The sequence below is a fragment of the Nuphar pumila genome, chromosome 4 (assembly GCF_984573655.1).
Source record: "Nuphar pumila chromosome 4, dmNupPumi1.hap1.1, whole genome shotgun sequence".
In the NCBI taxonomy this organism is placed as follows: Eukaryota; Viridiplantae; Streptophyta; class Magnoliopsida; order Nymphaeales; family Nymphaeaceae; genus Nuphar; species Nuphar pumila.
In genome coordinates, this window is record NC_143252.1 from 10,701,709 (window position 1) to 10,715,235 (window position 13,527).

Sequence of the window (13,527 nt, forward strand, 5' to 3'; positions counted from 1 at the left end):
GGAACCATCTGGATCTGGATTATTAGCTGGATCTGGATATCTTCTTAGGTCTGAAACTCTAGTTAGATTTGGGTCAAGGACAACTGTTGAACCTTGATCCATACAGACCTAACCTACTTCTTTAAAATTAAATGAATCAAATACTATCAAAACTCAAAGACCTACTCCAATGCTCTATTCGAGCTAGAAATCAAAACATCAAATCTAACTAAAAAAAAAATACAAAAGTAAATTAAGAATCTGGACATTATCAGACCACCACGTTCTACACCACTTTGCCCTCAAAGTGAAAGAGACCATAGCCCAACTGATTAGTTGCTCTATCTGGATTAAACATAAGGTTTTTATCTATCCCATGCACTACGATAACTCCATGCATAATTGTTCATTATTTCATAACCGTTGCCCAAGGTGCGAGTTGTAGAAGGGAGGGAGTTGTGTGTTCTATAGGACATGACCCAAGCTTGTGTCTGATGAGCGTGCCTTCGGTTTGTGCTCTCACAACTTGAACCGTTGTTGATTTTTGCTGTTGGACGGCCCAAGCCAGAGGTGATTCGGTTTAAGTGCCCTTCACCCTCAAGAGTGCTTCTATCCTTGCGGGTTGGAACCGAAGGTCTGCTTCTGCACACAGAGGTGTTGCACATAGGGGCATTCGGTTCTTTGTTGTACACCAAGATGCATCCTTGTGCATGGTGCAATTGTCATCATGGTTCCCACTACCACGTCTACAACTGAGTGTTATGGGCTGGTCAAGCTCTCAGCATGTGGTGCATTGTTGTAGGGTGATAGCCACTCCGGGAGAGGAATCATCGTCGGTGGCCAATCTGTTGTCCAGGGATTGAAGTCCCTAAAGACTACGATCGTGAGTGGCTTATAGTGAAGTCATGCTTATATGGGTTGTGCACGAACAAGGTATCTACTCTTTTCCTATATGTGAGTTGAGCACAAACTCACTCTCATTCTTGAAATTTTCTGAGAGTTCTGGGCTTCGATCATACTAAGAATTTGTCCTCTTTTGCAAGGATGCAAGTTCACGCTGCACTTTTTAGTCCCATCAAAATTTGATTGCGAGTCATGTGATCCATGGTTGATGAATGGATCTCCGTCTATGTGTTTCAGGTATGTCTAGGTTAGGTTTGAGATTTAGGTGGGCTTGATTAGATTTAGGTTTAATCAAAGTAAAAATCAGGTAAACATGATAGACTGGTTATCATAGGTTTCAGTAGAAAAAATGGTACACTCAAATGGTGTGGAGGAAAAATCTCAAATTTGGAGAGATTGTTCTAGACACCTTAGGAAAGATACAGATGAATTTTCAAGGTTGGGTGATGTTGGAGCATGTCGGTACAGTTTCTAAAATGGGATGGATAGACAAGACAAGACATTATTAGACTTGGTCTGGGGACATACACACTCAGTTTAAAAAATTGATATCTCAGAATTGAGATACGATAAAATTAAGATTATCGTAGGGTTCAAACTAGATATCCTAAGAAATTTCGGGTCTAAATTTCAGACCTAAGGGGTTCACGGTTTGGGTTGGGCAATTTTTTTAAAGTTAAGTTAATTTTAGGGTTTATCAGGTTCTAGGTTTAGATAGGATTGGGTCAAGTTGGGTTTATGCTAGCAAAGAAGAATGGTTTCACTTTTCAGACTTAGGTTGAGATTGAGGTTAGTTCTAGGGGTTGCGTGACAATCTTAGTAAGGTATAAAAGTGATATGTATATTCAAGTAGGGTCAGTCAAGGTGCAGGGAGTCAAGGAAGACAAAACAACCCACAAAATGGGATTACACCATTTCTGCAGATGTCATCTTAACTTAGACTGTTTAGGCGACTATAGAAAATGCTTGGGACTTATCATAGGGTGTGAGAGACATCCAGAGAGTGGCAAAATACCTAAGACACGTAGGAAAGAAACACTAATCAACAAAACCACAACTAACAATTCTCCTATATTGATTTCTACAATGAAGATAACTAGGATGAAAGACAAGGGTATAAGAAGGGCTTGGGCCCTTAGAAGGGATGAAGGACCAGCCTATGAAGGCCTAGCCATATGTAAATCTCATAAAAGAGAGAAGAAAAAAGAGAAGAATATGTGAGAGTGGAGAGAGAGAGAGAAGAGAAGACGCCCAGAGAGAGAGAGGAATCAAATTACTTCATCAATCAATCAATCTTTCAAAGGGGTTTTCTAAACCTCTATTTATAGCATGAAGATCTAGAGTAAAATACTAATCAAACAATAAATTTAACTAATATATAAGTCACAAAAGAATTCTACTATAAAACAAGAACTAGAATAGAGAGGGGATTCTAGAGTCATATCTCTGGGATGACTCCCCACAAGCCTAAAGTTTTAAAATTATAAAAGATAATTATGTAGACCTAATTAAACTCTAGACATGCAGGAAAAGTATGAGATGTTTTAGAGAGGGGGGATTCTCTCGCCCCCCTTGTGGGTCCCACTGACCCGTTGTCCTTTGTTCTAGTGTCGACACATGTTATATGCTAGAGATGTCATCTCAACTGCAAAAACTCCATAGGACATTGAAACTTGTCTTGAGCAGGGCTCACTCTTTATCCGACACTTGAGTTGTCATATCAGCATGTGTGGCTTTCAAGCTAACTGGGTTGTCCACCTTAGCACTGGATCTAGGGCATCATCTGAATATGGATTGTTGGTTGGATCTGGATCTCCTCTTGGTTCTGAAGATCTAGTTGGATTTGGGTCAACGACAACTGTCTGACCTCGATTTGTATAGACATGTTCCACTTTTTTAAAATTAAATTAATCAAATACTAACATCCAAACCCACAACCTGTTACACTCGCTTCATTGGAGCTAGAAATCCAAACATCAAATATAACTAAAATCAAAAGAACATAAAAGTAAATTGAGGCCGGTTCTAGAGCATAAGAGTAAAGTGGTCGCAGATGTTTCACCTTGTTGGGGAGGTTTAGGATTTAGTATCTACAATCTCTTATCTTGATTTAGCAAGAGATCAAAAAATTTACTAAAATTGGAAAGCTTATTTAGTGAGAACGTTGTGACAGTAGTAATAAAGTTCTTATATTCTCAAGACAGACCATTAAAAGTGTATTAAACCAAATCAACATCATAAACTAGTTCGTCAACGGTACAAAGGGAGTCGCCATAGGACTTAACATAATTTAAACATTTCAGCATACTCGTGTCCTTCCCCTTAATGTTTTGGAGGACATGTTTTAGTTAGAGAATCCTGAGACTGGAGTATGATACGTAAGATTGTTGCATAGCAATTCATGCATCTCGGACAGTAGGAATACAAATAATTTGCCTAAGGACAGCTTCATTAACGATAGCTTTGATCCAACTAAATGCGAGTTGATTTACATGTTTTTAAGTAACAAATTTAAAATTAATTTTGAGTTGCTCACCTTCTCTAACATACTAGGAAGGAGAAAGGGAACGATTCATCTACATACTTGATGAAATCCTAACTGTACATAACTGATTTTATTTGTGAAAACCACAGTAAATAGTTGTTTCCGTCCAATTTGATGGACACAAAGGAAGAAAACACATTTCATTGATTGGTGCTAGACATGATGCATGATACGTATGGTTCATGAAACTTTACCATGTCACTTCACTTTTCTAGTACATGCAAATGGACATCTATGACTATATTTTCACTCATGCACATTGAACTACGTTTTTAATATACATTATACCCATTTACCGTTATTATTATAGTTTTACTAATGCCAATACTACCTTGAAATCTTTATTAAATACACTTGGCAGATTATCAAAGTACATAAAGTACATAACACATCAATATTTATCTTTTGCATCTCTTTCCCCTGATATTGGAAAGAGAAGATACGGAGTTCTAGCTACAAACAATTTTTTGTTTTTAGTTTGGGGATTTACAAGGCAATAACCTTAAAAGGATTTTGTGCAGCATGTAGTTCCTCTTTTAAATGTATTCATTTATTACGTCTAAACAAGTGCCACAAGGACTGCTTGAAAGTAAAAACTGTCATCTTAGATGGTTTAGGAACGTGTAAATATTGTATTTATGTCCGGTCCACATCACATATACACTTATTGCACAAAGACTGCAGAATAGCTTCAAACAATTTTTTTTTAATCTCTTTTTCTTGAGGTGCTCAGACAAGAATCTGGATTTTGGCTTTATATGTCAAAAACCGAAGTCAATCCAAATGCAGATCCAGACCCCCTTTACCACATAAAGGGAACCCAAACCAGGACCTGAATCTTACCAGTTCGAGGTTCCAACATTTTACAGAACACTTCCTTTCGCCAAGAGTGGAGGTGAGCCAGTCCTGTTTAGGTTCTACAAGAGATGAATGTCTATGAAATGTGCTATAGGCCCCAACCGAATCAACTAGATCAAGTTCAAATTTGAGACCAGATATAAGATCAGAACTGAGACCCACATGGACCATCCTTTTGGGTCTGCATCAGGTCCATAAGAAAATGGGCTAGGAAGAACGTAGATCAGTTACTGGAAGCTTCTAAGAACATCAGAAGCTCATTTTAAGAAGTTCGCTACGAAAACAAATAAAAATTGAACTTTCGCTGATGCAAAATGCACTTTTCATGCTAAGAAAATTGGTTTTACTTTTATTGTAAAACTTACATATTATCGACATTTTTGACCAAGAGTTAAACATGCATTCAAGTAAAAAAAAAGTTTTATGTCTCTTTTTACTCCATTTATTGCGTCCTCTTATACTTCCAAGAACATTTTTTTCGAACACTCGCCTCGCACTTGCATTGCTTCTTGCAAGAGTAAGCAGTGAAACGAAAAACATTGAAAGAAAAAAATTGAAGCATACAAGCAAAGGACTTTATACAAATGGAGCATATATAATTGTTACATTATACAACATTATGGCCCTAACTCTACGAGAAGGAATCGAATAGTAATCGGCAACACATTTCAACTTTGTACATCTCGAAAGGCTCATATTCCTGGCAGTAAATCAGGGTGGTCCTGAGTCTTCAACTTCTCCGAGAAGTATCTTTTAGGTAGCTCCAAGATGTATCTGCAATCTGTGGTCCAAACAAGGCTGCTATCTACTTGCTATACAAGATTACCAACTTCATGAGATTGAGTGAACTAACTATCTGGAGCCGCACGACCTTTCCCACGCGGTAGCTTTTGAGTTCCAGCTGCCCACAGAATTAATTAATCAGAAAGTTAAGATAATCAAGAAGTGTAAAGGCCTAAAAGCTGAGTTATTTGGAGTTACGATTACAATTTTGAGTTATGATTATAAAGTACAAAGACCAGAGAACTGTTAAAAAAATACTCCATACTTGAATTACAATGAGAGAGACTTACAATCTTCAACATCTTTTATCTGGTAGTAGTGTGGAGCAATTTCAACCAGCCATTCAGGTTTCAGCTCAGTAACCTGCACTCAAAAGAGACTGATTTTTTCAACAGAAATCACTGTAGATATGTATATCCTAACGATGATGAAGTAAATCCCTACCTGGCGCATGTATTCTTTTGTCGTAAGGACCAATTCATGGTAAATGACCCATCTAGGAAGAACCTGCAAGAAATCATATATTCTTGTTTCCCTTAAAACAAAAATGAAACAAATCAAGTCAAAGAAGCTAATCCTGGAACAATGTAGACTAAGCCACATTATTATCCAAATGCCTAGCCAAAGGATAGAATGCAAGAGACACTATCTAAGATAATCTCAGTCAGAAGCAAGATGACCCGAATTTCCAAAATTGGAGTATGCCTCAAAATATTAGCATTACAGTCCAGGCGCAAAATTCAAGAAAAATGCATTTAGAACTAGAATGGCCACTTTGACCAAACTCCCAACAAAAAAAAAAAGATTCAACAAACTTCCTTTTTCTATCCACAACAGTCCACCTTTTCAATCATATCTAGGATTAACTTCCAATATCTGGTTCAAACCAGATTACGGGTGGTTGGGTATTTGACCTGATCCAGCCAATTGTTGCTCATTGGCAAAAACATACATTGAATTTTAACAGGCTTCTGCTTGACATCCATCCCCTCCTCTACATGCTTAGCTTCCACTGATTAGAAAAATAGGAAAAGAAAAGAGTCCAAAGCAAAAAATATGCAGTGTCCAGTACAACAGATATATTCTCCTATGAGAAGTAAACTTTGGTAACTTCTCATTGATTGGCTAAGTTTTCATTCAAAAGCATTATCAAGACTTCATACTTTACTGAAAACAATAAAAAATAGCTACTACCTGTGCATGGCCAGAGGTGGGATGTAGACATGATTTGCTTCATTGATTATCAAAAGGGAAAAAAAAAACAGTATCCACAATAATGGTTACATGTCTCCTATTAGAAGGCAACTTAGTAGCTTCTCTTATTGGTTGGCTGAAATTTCTATTCAAAGACTTTACTCAGACTTTGTAATTTACACAAAACAATTAAAAGTTGCTACTACCTGTGCAAGACCAGAGGTTGGATGTATATGAACAGTTTGTGGGTTTTTAACAGTGCGATATGCACCATTCTTTTGTAGCTTTGCAGAGTTGTGGAAAAATCCTACAAACAAATGACATGAGATTCAATGAAAGAAATATCATAGATTGTGTCACTTACAAGTTAAAACCAGTTTTTTTTATCGAATAGTACTCTAAAAGTGATTGTACCATACCTGATGTTATGGCCTTCTTTATGGGGTCAAGATCATTTGGATTAGACGTAAGTTCAATTTCTACCCTCTCTAGCAGCCCTTGCAACTGGTCTCTAATATCTCTAGCACGTTTCATACTCCGCACCTGATAGTGAGAAAGAAACAGTATACATAGCAGCATTTTCTGGAACTTTATATGCTCATCCCTAACAACCAGTCCCACAAACTAGTAAGGTAGAAGTGGACCATACAAATACCTGAATATAATTCTCAAAACACCATTGAGTAGAGAAGTTAGTTTCCTTCCATGAATCATAAACCTGTCACAGTAAAATATCTTACTAATAAATACACTATGACCAAAGCTTAACCAGAAAAAACAAATCCATAAAAACCTTATAAGAAAAGGAACCTTCAGCAGTGCAATGTGGTCCCCTACATTGCCCGTGTGGAAGTTCATTCTTGCATTATCAGCATGGACCTGTTTATCCTTGGGCCGGTAGAAAATAGAATTACCAACAGAGAGCATAGCAGCCATTGATATAATCTCTTCAGAACATTTGTATTTATCAGATGCAACAATCATCTTAGAGAGCATAGGATCAAGAGGAAACTCTGCCATCCTCCTCCCTGTCTTTGTCAGCTCCCCTTTGCTATTAAGTGCACCAAGGGCATAAAGTTGCTCAAGAGCCTTGAGTAATGCCTCAGATGGTGGTGGGTCCATAAAATCAAAATTAACCAGGTCATTAATACCTATTGTTTTAAGCATTAGTGCAACGTTTGCAAGATTTGTTCTTTGTATCTCAGGTACCGTATTGTCTTCCAAATCATGGTGATAATTGTAGGCAGTGTACAAACGAAAGCACTTTCCAGGGCCAGTACGCCCAGATCTACCAGCCCTCTGCAAAGCAGATGCTTTAGAGATGGGAGTAATAAGTAATGATTCCATACCTGTCCTTGGATTGTAAGAATTCAATTTACAAAACCCAGGATCGATGACATATTTTATTCCATCAATGGTAAGCGATGTCTCTGCAATATTTGTTGCCAAGACAACCTTACGAGCACCTTCAGGAGTTGGTTCAAATATCTTAGCTTGGAGATCTGTTGGAAGATTGGCATAAATTGGGCATATAATTAGTTCTGCAATTCTTGTTCCCAAGCCTCTTGTTCTGTGTTTCAGAATCTCTTCGGCTGCTTCTATTTCTTCTTGTCCCGTAAAAAACACAAGTACGTCACCTGATGGCTGTGTCACGTGAATTTGTAGTACAGTAACAATAGCAGCATCCAGATAATCTGCTTCTGGTGCTTTTGTATAATGTATATCAACAGGGAAACGCCTCCCTGGTATTTTAAAAATAGGGGCGGAATCAAAGTAATCACTGAACTTTTCAGCATCAAGGGTTGCACTTGATATGAGAAGCTTTAGATCAGGCCGATAACGAGCTATGTCCTAGGAAAACATTTTAAGATATAGCCGTTAATACAATGCCACTATCTTTTGACAGTCAATAACATTTTAAGAGATAGCTGATAACACAATTCCACTATCTTTTGACAGTCAGTGTTCATCAATCATGCATGCACCAAAAGGATTTCTAGTTCATTAAAACCTAAGCATTACCAAAATTGGTTATCAAGATACAAAAATATAAGGCTATATCTTTTGCATATCAAGGAAATTACAAGAATCTATGCAACAAAACATAGGCATACCATTACTTGAAAGTCAGATATTTGGTAAAGAATCATATAAACAGAGTATCAGCAACATTTTCAATAAGGAAATTTTACATACCTTTACTAAACCAAACAGAACATCCGTTGATAGTGTTCTTTCATGAGCCTCATCCACCATGATAACACTGAAACAAAACAAACAAAATCGTCAGCCAACCCTTGTGGATGAAGCTAACAGCATGATAGCCTCATACACCATTATAACTCTACAGCACGATAATCAAGCATCAACCCTGGCCAACTAAAACGGAGCCAACAACATGATATGATTATGAACTACACCAAGAACATCAATCTTGGGCAAATGGGAGCATGATGTCAACTCGGTAGAACATTGTCCAGACCAGCGTTTAGGTACCTATAGCTTGCCAAATCAGGTTCACCAAGGAGCTCTCTTAACAGCATCCCATCAGTCATATACTTCAAAAATGTCCGGTCAGAAGTACAATCTTCAAAACGTATCGAATACCCAACCTGCAGGCACAAAAGAAATAGAGAATCACCTATTAATTTTATTCAAGAACTAAGTTTGTTTTCTTCTAAATTCAGATATTGGAAAAAATCAATTAAATAGGGGAAAGAAGCCAGTAGCTATAAGAACCAAAGACAAATAAAAGCCTGGTAAAATACTCATAGAAAGCAAAAAGAAACAAACCTCATGGCCAAGTTTAACCCCCATCTCCTGAGCAACTCGAGCAGCAACACTCATTGCTGCAACACGGCGCGGCTGTGTGCAACCAACCTGGAAACAAGTGGAGAAAGTTTAAGACAATTTATTCATTACATATACAAAGGGGGAGAGAGTGAGAAAGAGAGAGTCAGACAGCCTTCTAGAAAATAATCCAATCTGCCTTCAGACACTAGATTGATGTACCTATCTGGTCCCTCAAAGCACATATTTTAGCCTCAACACATAAAAAGGGCCATCCAATGCAGTTCCATACTCGAATGTACTAGAGAGGGGAATGCAAGGAGGGGTTCTAACCTTCTGCTTTTCTACAAGTGGCCGCCCTCCAGTCTCAAACCCGTGCCTCATGAAGACCATGAGCACTTACCATTGCACCAAGCAATTGTTTGAGTTTAGTTTAGCCTCAAGGCATGCGACCATCTCAACAAAGAACCTCATGACTCACAAAGTCAAAAGGACTCATCCTTGTTCTCTTCACCTTAAGCATTTATGCATCTTCTGTTAAAAATAAAATTGTATTCAAATACCCGATAAGGGTATTTTTGTCTTTTATCATATAGTACAGTCCACTAGGGACTGAAATGTAATTTAGCATTGTTTTAAATAAACTGCCCAACAGTCATAATAATGACTATTGGAAGGCAGTCCAAAGAGCTGGACTGCCTCCCATGTGCTGATAGAACCTCACTCTCTTGTTATTCCTCAATGCTTTTAGAAGCATTTGAGGGTTTTCTCTAGAGTTTTTTTCCATCTTATAGGCTTGTATGCCTCTTGTGTTGTTTGGTATTTTTATCTCTTTTGAGATTGTATTTGGTCCATTAGTGACCAACCTTAAGTGAGTTTATTAAAGCCCTTTGTTGGCATTGTCTTTGTTTCATTATTGTTTCATTGTACCTTGTTTCATTACATGGTATCAGAGCTAGGCTCTTAAAGAAGGAGAATCTCGTGAAGCAAGTGTTCTTCGATTATTGATCATTCTCTATCTCCTCCATTCTAAACTCAAGTATTCATTATAAGAAAAAGAGAGTCTGCCACCGTCATAACCTACAAACTCAATGAAAACAACTACTTGATGTGGGCGACGACTACGGAGAATCATATCAAAGGAAAAAATTTGTGGGGTTTTGTTAGTGGTTCTACTAGTGAACCACAACTCAAATTGACTAGAAGAGAAGGAGATTCAAAGCCTTATCCGAAGAAGAAAAAGAAAAAGCCTTGGAAGAATACCAAAATAAATTGGAAGATTGGGAGGCAAGCAATGCACAAATACTCTCATGGCTTATGAATACCATGGAGTTCAAGATCGCCACCAATATCATCAAATTCAAGAAGGCATGTGACGCATGGAACTTTTTAAGAGGTACCTTTATCCAAAAGGATATGACTAGACTTTATTATCTCCAAGACAAGGTACGTAATTCAAAACAAAGAGATAAAAGTGTAAGAGATTTTTACGGTATTTTATCTCCTATTTAGGATGAATTAGCCATGTTAGAACCAAAATGGGAAGGTTCGGCCATTGATACGAGAATGACCCAAATCGAAAGAGAAAATCTTTTCTCCTTTCTTTATGGCCTTCGACCGAAATTTGAGCAAGTAAGATCTTCCTTACTTCATAGGATCACTTCTCCTTCTATAAGTAAGGCCATTTGCTCAAATTTGTCAAGAAGAGACAAGACTTGGAATGCACAAGTCTAATGATGAGGTCTTTGCCATGGCAAGACCCAACAATTTTGTGAAAACATATAAATCACCTCACTTTGAGAAGAAGTTCAATGGGGAAGGACACAATGGAGGAGGATACAAAGGAAAAATTACTTGTCATCATTGTAAGGAACTCGGATATATAAGACCAGAATGTCCCAAACTTAAAAAGGTGGCTGTCTTAAGTGAAGAACCTCAAGAATCAAGAAAAGGGGGCAGCTTCAATGAATTAAATCTTGCTCAAATAGAAGAAGCCGTCTCACAACTTCTTAAGGCTACACCTTCTACATCCGGAGCTGTCATCTCTTCCTCGTCTCCTCCAGGTAAGACCTCTTGGATTCTAGACTCAGGTGCTTCTTTCTACATGACTCATAATGAGTCTCTATTGTTCGATTGCACTAAATCATATTTCTCATGTGTGTCAACTGCCGATGGTACCTCTTTAAAAGTCAAAAGCTTAGAAAACCTTGATGATATTTCAAAAAAAATCTTTGTTCCAAAAGTGAGTCATTCCCAAACTGGATTTAAATCTTTTTTCGGTCTCTCAAATTACTAACTATGATTGTAAAGTATTCTTCTCATCTAAGGCGTGTTGGGTGCAGGATCTCCAGTCAGGGAAGCTGATTAGGCAAGGCCATAGACGATGAAACCTTTATTACATGAATTTCCTGTGTTTACCAAAATACTCGTTTTGTACTCATGTCAAAGACATTAATATAGGTTTTTCGCATAAAAGATTAGGACACCCACGTATATCCAAATTATCTCTTTTTCCATTTTTGAAATTTTTTTGTAAAGATTATATACTTGGAAAAATGCAAATGATACCTTTTGGGTCTAGAACCTCTATGACACATAAAAATTTTGAATTAGTGCATTCGGATGTGTGGGGTCCCGCTCCTGTTATGTCAAAAGGTAGTTATTTGTACTATGTTACATTTATAGATGATTTTAGTAGACATACTTGGATTTACTTTCTAAAACTCAAATCCGAAGTTTTTTCATGTTTTAAAAACTTTCATAATCTAGTTAAAAATCAATTTAAAACAAATATTAAAGTCTTCCGCTCTGACTCTGGGGGAGAGTTTCTTTCAAATGAATTTCAATTATATCTAAAAAGTCATGGAATTGTGCATCAAAAATCATGCCCTAAGACACCTCAACAAAATGAGATTTCTGAAAGAAAACATCATCATGTCATTGAAACTACTAGAACTCTACTTATTTCAAAAGAAGTTCCAAAGCAATTTTGGGCTGAAGCTGCCCTAACCGCAATCTATCTAATAAATAGAATGCCTTCTCAAACTTTGGAAAACAAGTCTCCTATTAAAAAACTCTTTAAAATTTCTCCTGATTTAAAAAGGCTAAGGGTATTTGGTTGTAAATGCTTCGTGATTCTTGAAAAATATAACAAACTCTCTCCTAAAGCCATAAAATGTGTCTTTATTGGTTATGCTTATAATAAAAAAGGATATTGATGTTATGATAAAACAAATGATAAACTCTATGTTTCTAGAAATGTTACCTTTCTAGAAAATAACAATGGATTTGATTTTGAAGTTCCTAAGGAAGAATCCGAGATTGCTTTCTTATTTGATTTGTTACCAAATAAAGGTATTAGTAATGATATTGAAACATTCAAATCTATTAATGACTCAAGTAGTGAACTATCTCAAGATCTTCTTCAATACTCTAGACGAAATACTGGGGAGCATCCATGTGCCCTTGACAGATATAATCAACTAACAAATACTTAAGAAACTAGTGTTAGAAGGTCAGAACGAACACATAGGCCTCCAAGTCGGTTTGTCTCATACAAATCCTTCTTACCAAACTACAGGGCATGTCTTTTAGCCATTCATTTCTATCATGAACCATCCAATTATAACGAGGCCAAAAATATAAACGAATGGGTTGAAGCCATGAAAAATAAATTAGATGCATTACACAAGACTCGCACTTGGACAATTCAACATCTTCTATCAGAAAGAAGACAATAGGGTGTAGATGAGTGTTTAAAATTAAAACAAAAAGTGACGGGTCTCTTGAGAGATATAAAGCAAGACTTGTTGCAAAAGGATATTCGCAAGAATATGATATAGATTATGAAGAGACCTTTGCCCCAGTATAGCTCGTATGACTGCAGTTAGAACTCTATTTGTTATAGCATCCATTCGAAAATGGTCGATATATCAGTTAGATGTTAAAAATGCATTCTTGAATGGAAACTTAAATGAAGAAGTATACATGGATCCTCCCCCTGGTCTGTCTATTGAAAAAGACATGGTCCTTCGTCTTCAAAAAGCCCTATGCGGGCTTAAACAAGCCCATAAAGCATGGTATGATCGGTTCAGTGGTACGATATTAAAACTTGGATTTAAATCTTGTTACACTGACACTACTCTTTTTGTGAGATCTACAGGTACCTCATTGATCATTCTTCTTTTGTGTGTTGATGATATGATCATCACAGGGAATGATCAAAAGGAAATTGAAGATATTAAAATTTTGCTTAAAAAATCGTTTGATATGACTGATCTTGGTTTTTTGAGATATTTTTTAGGAATTGAAGTAGCCTACTCACCAAGAGGATACATTTTATCTCAAATCAAGTTTGCAGCTGATATTGTTGAGTGTTCAGGAATCACTGACACAAAATATGCTAATACTCCTGAAGCAATAAATGCGAAAATGCGAGCTGAAGATGGAGTATTATTAGATGATCCAACCCCTTA

General features: G+C 37.0%; 1 protein-coding gene across 2 annotated transcripts in view; it reads right to left on the reverse strand.

Annotated features, from left to right (window-relative positions):
- Positions 1-4,704: 4,704 nt before the first annotated feature.
- Positions 4,705-13,527, reverse strand: part of LOC149839352 (pre-mRNA-splicing factor ATP-dependent RNA helicase DEAH1-like) — a 105,354-nt gene continuing 96,531 nt past the window's right edge. For both annotated transcript variants that reach the window (XM_090002487.1, XM_090002489.1), the window contains exons 19-28: positions 9,056-9,142; positions 8,759-8,874; positions 8,459-8,525; positions 7,073-8,113; positions 6,918-6,980; positions 6,682-6,805; positions 6,469-6,569; positions 5,513-5,575; positions 5,359-5,431; positions 4,705-5,186 (exon numbers count right to left, since the gene is read on the reverse strand). In XM_090002487.1, coding sequence (XP_089858613.1) covers positions 5,134-5,186; positions 5,359-5,431; positions 5,513-5,575; positions 6,469-6,569; positions 6,682-6,805; positions 6,918-6,980; positions 7,073-8,113; positions 8,459-8,525; positions 8,759-8,874; positions 9,056-9,142 — 1,788 coding nt within the window. In that variant the 3' untranslated portion in view covers positions 4,705-5,133. The remainder of the gene's footprint in view (positions 5,187-5,358; positions 5,432-5,512; positions 5,576-6,468; positions 6,570-6,681; positions 6,806-6,917; positions 6,981-7,072; positions 8,114-8,458; positions 8,526-8,758; positions 8,875-9,055; positions 9,143-13,527) is intronic.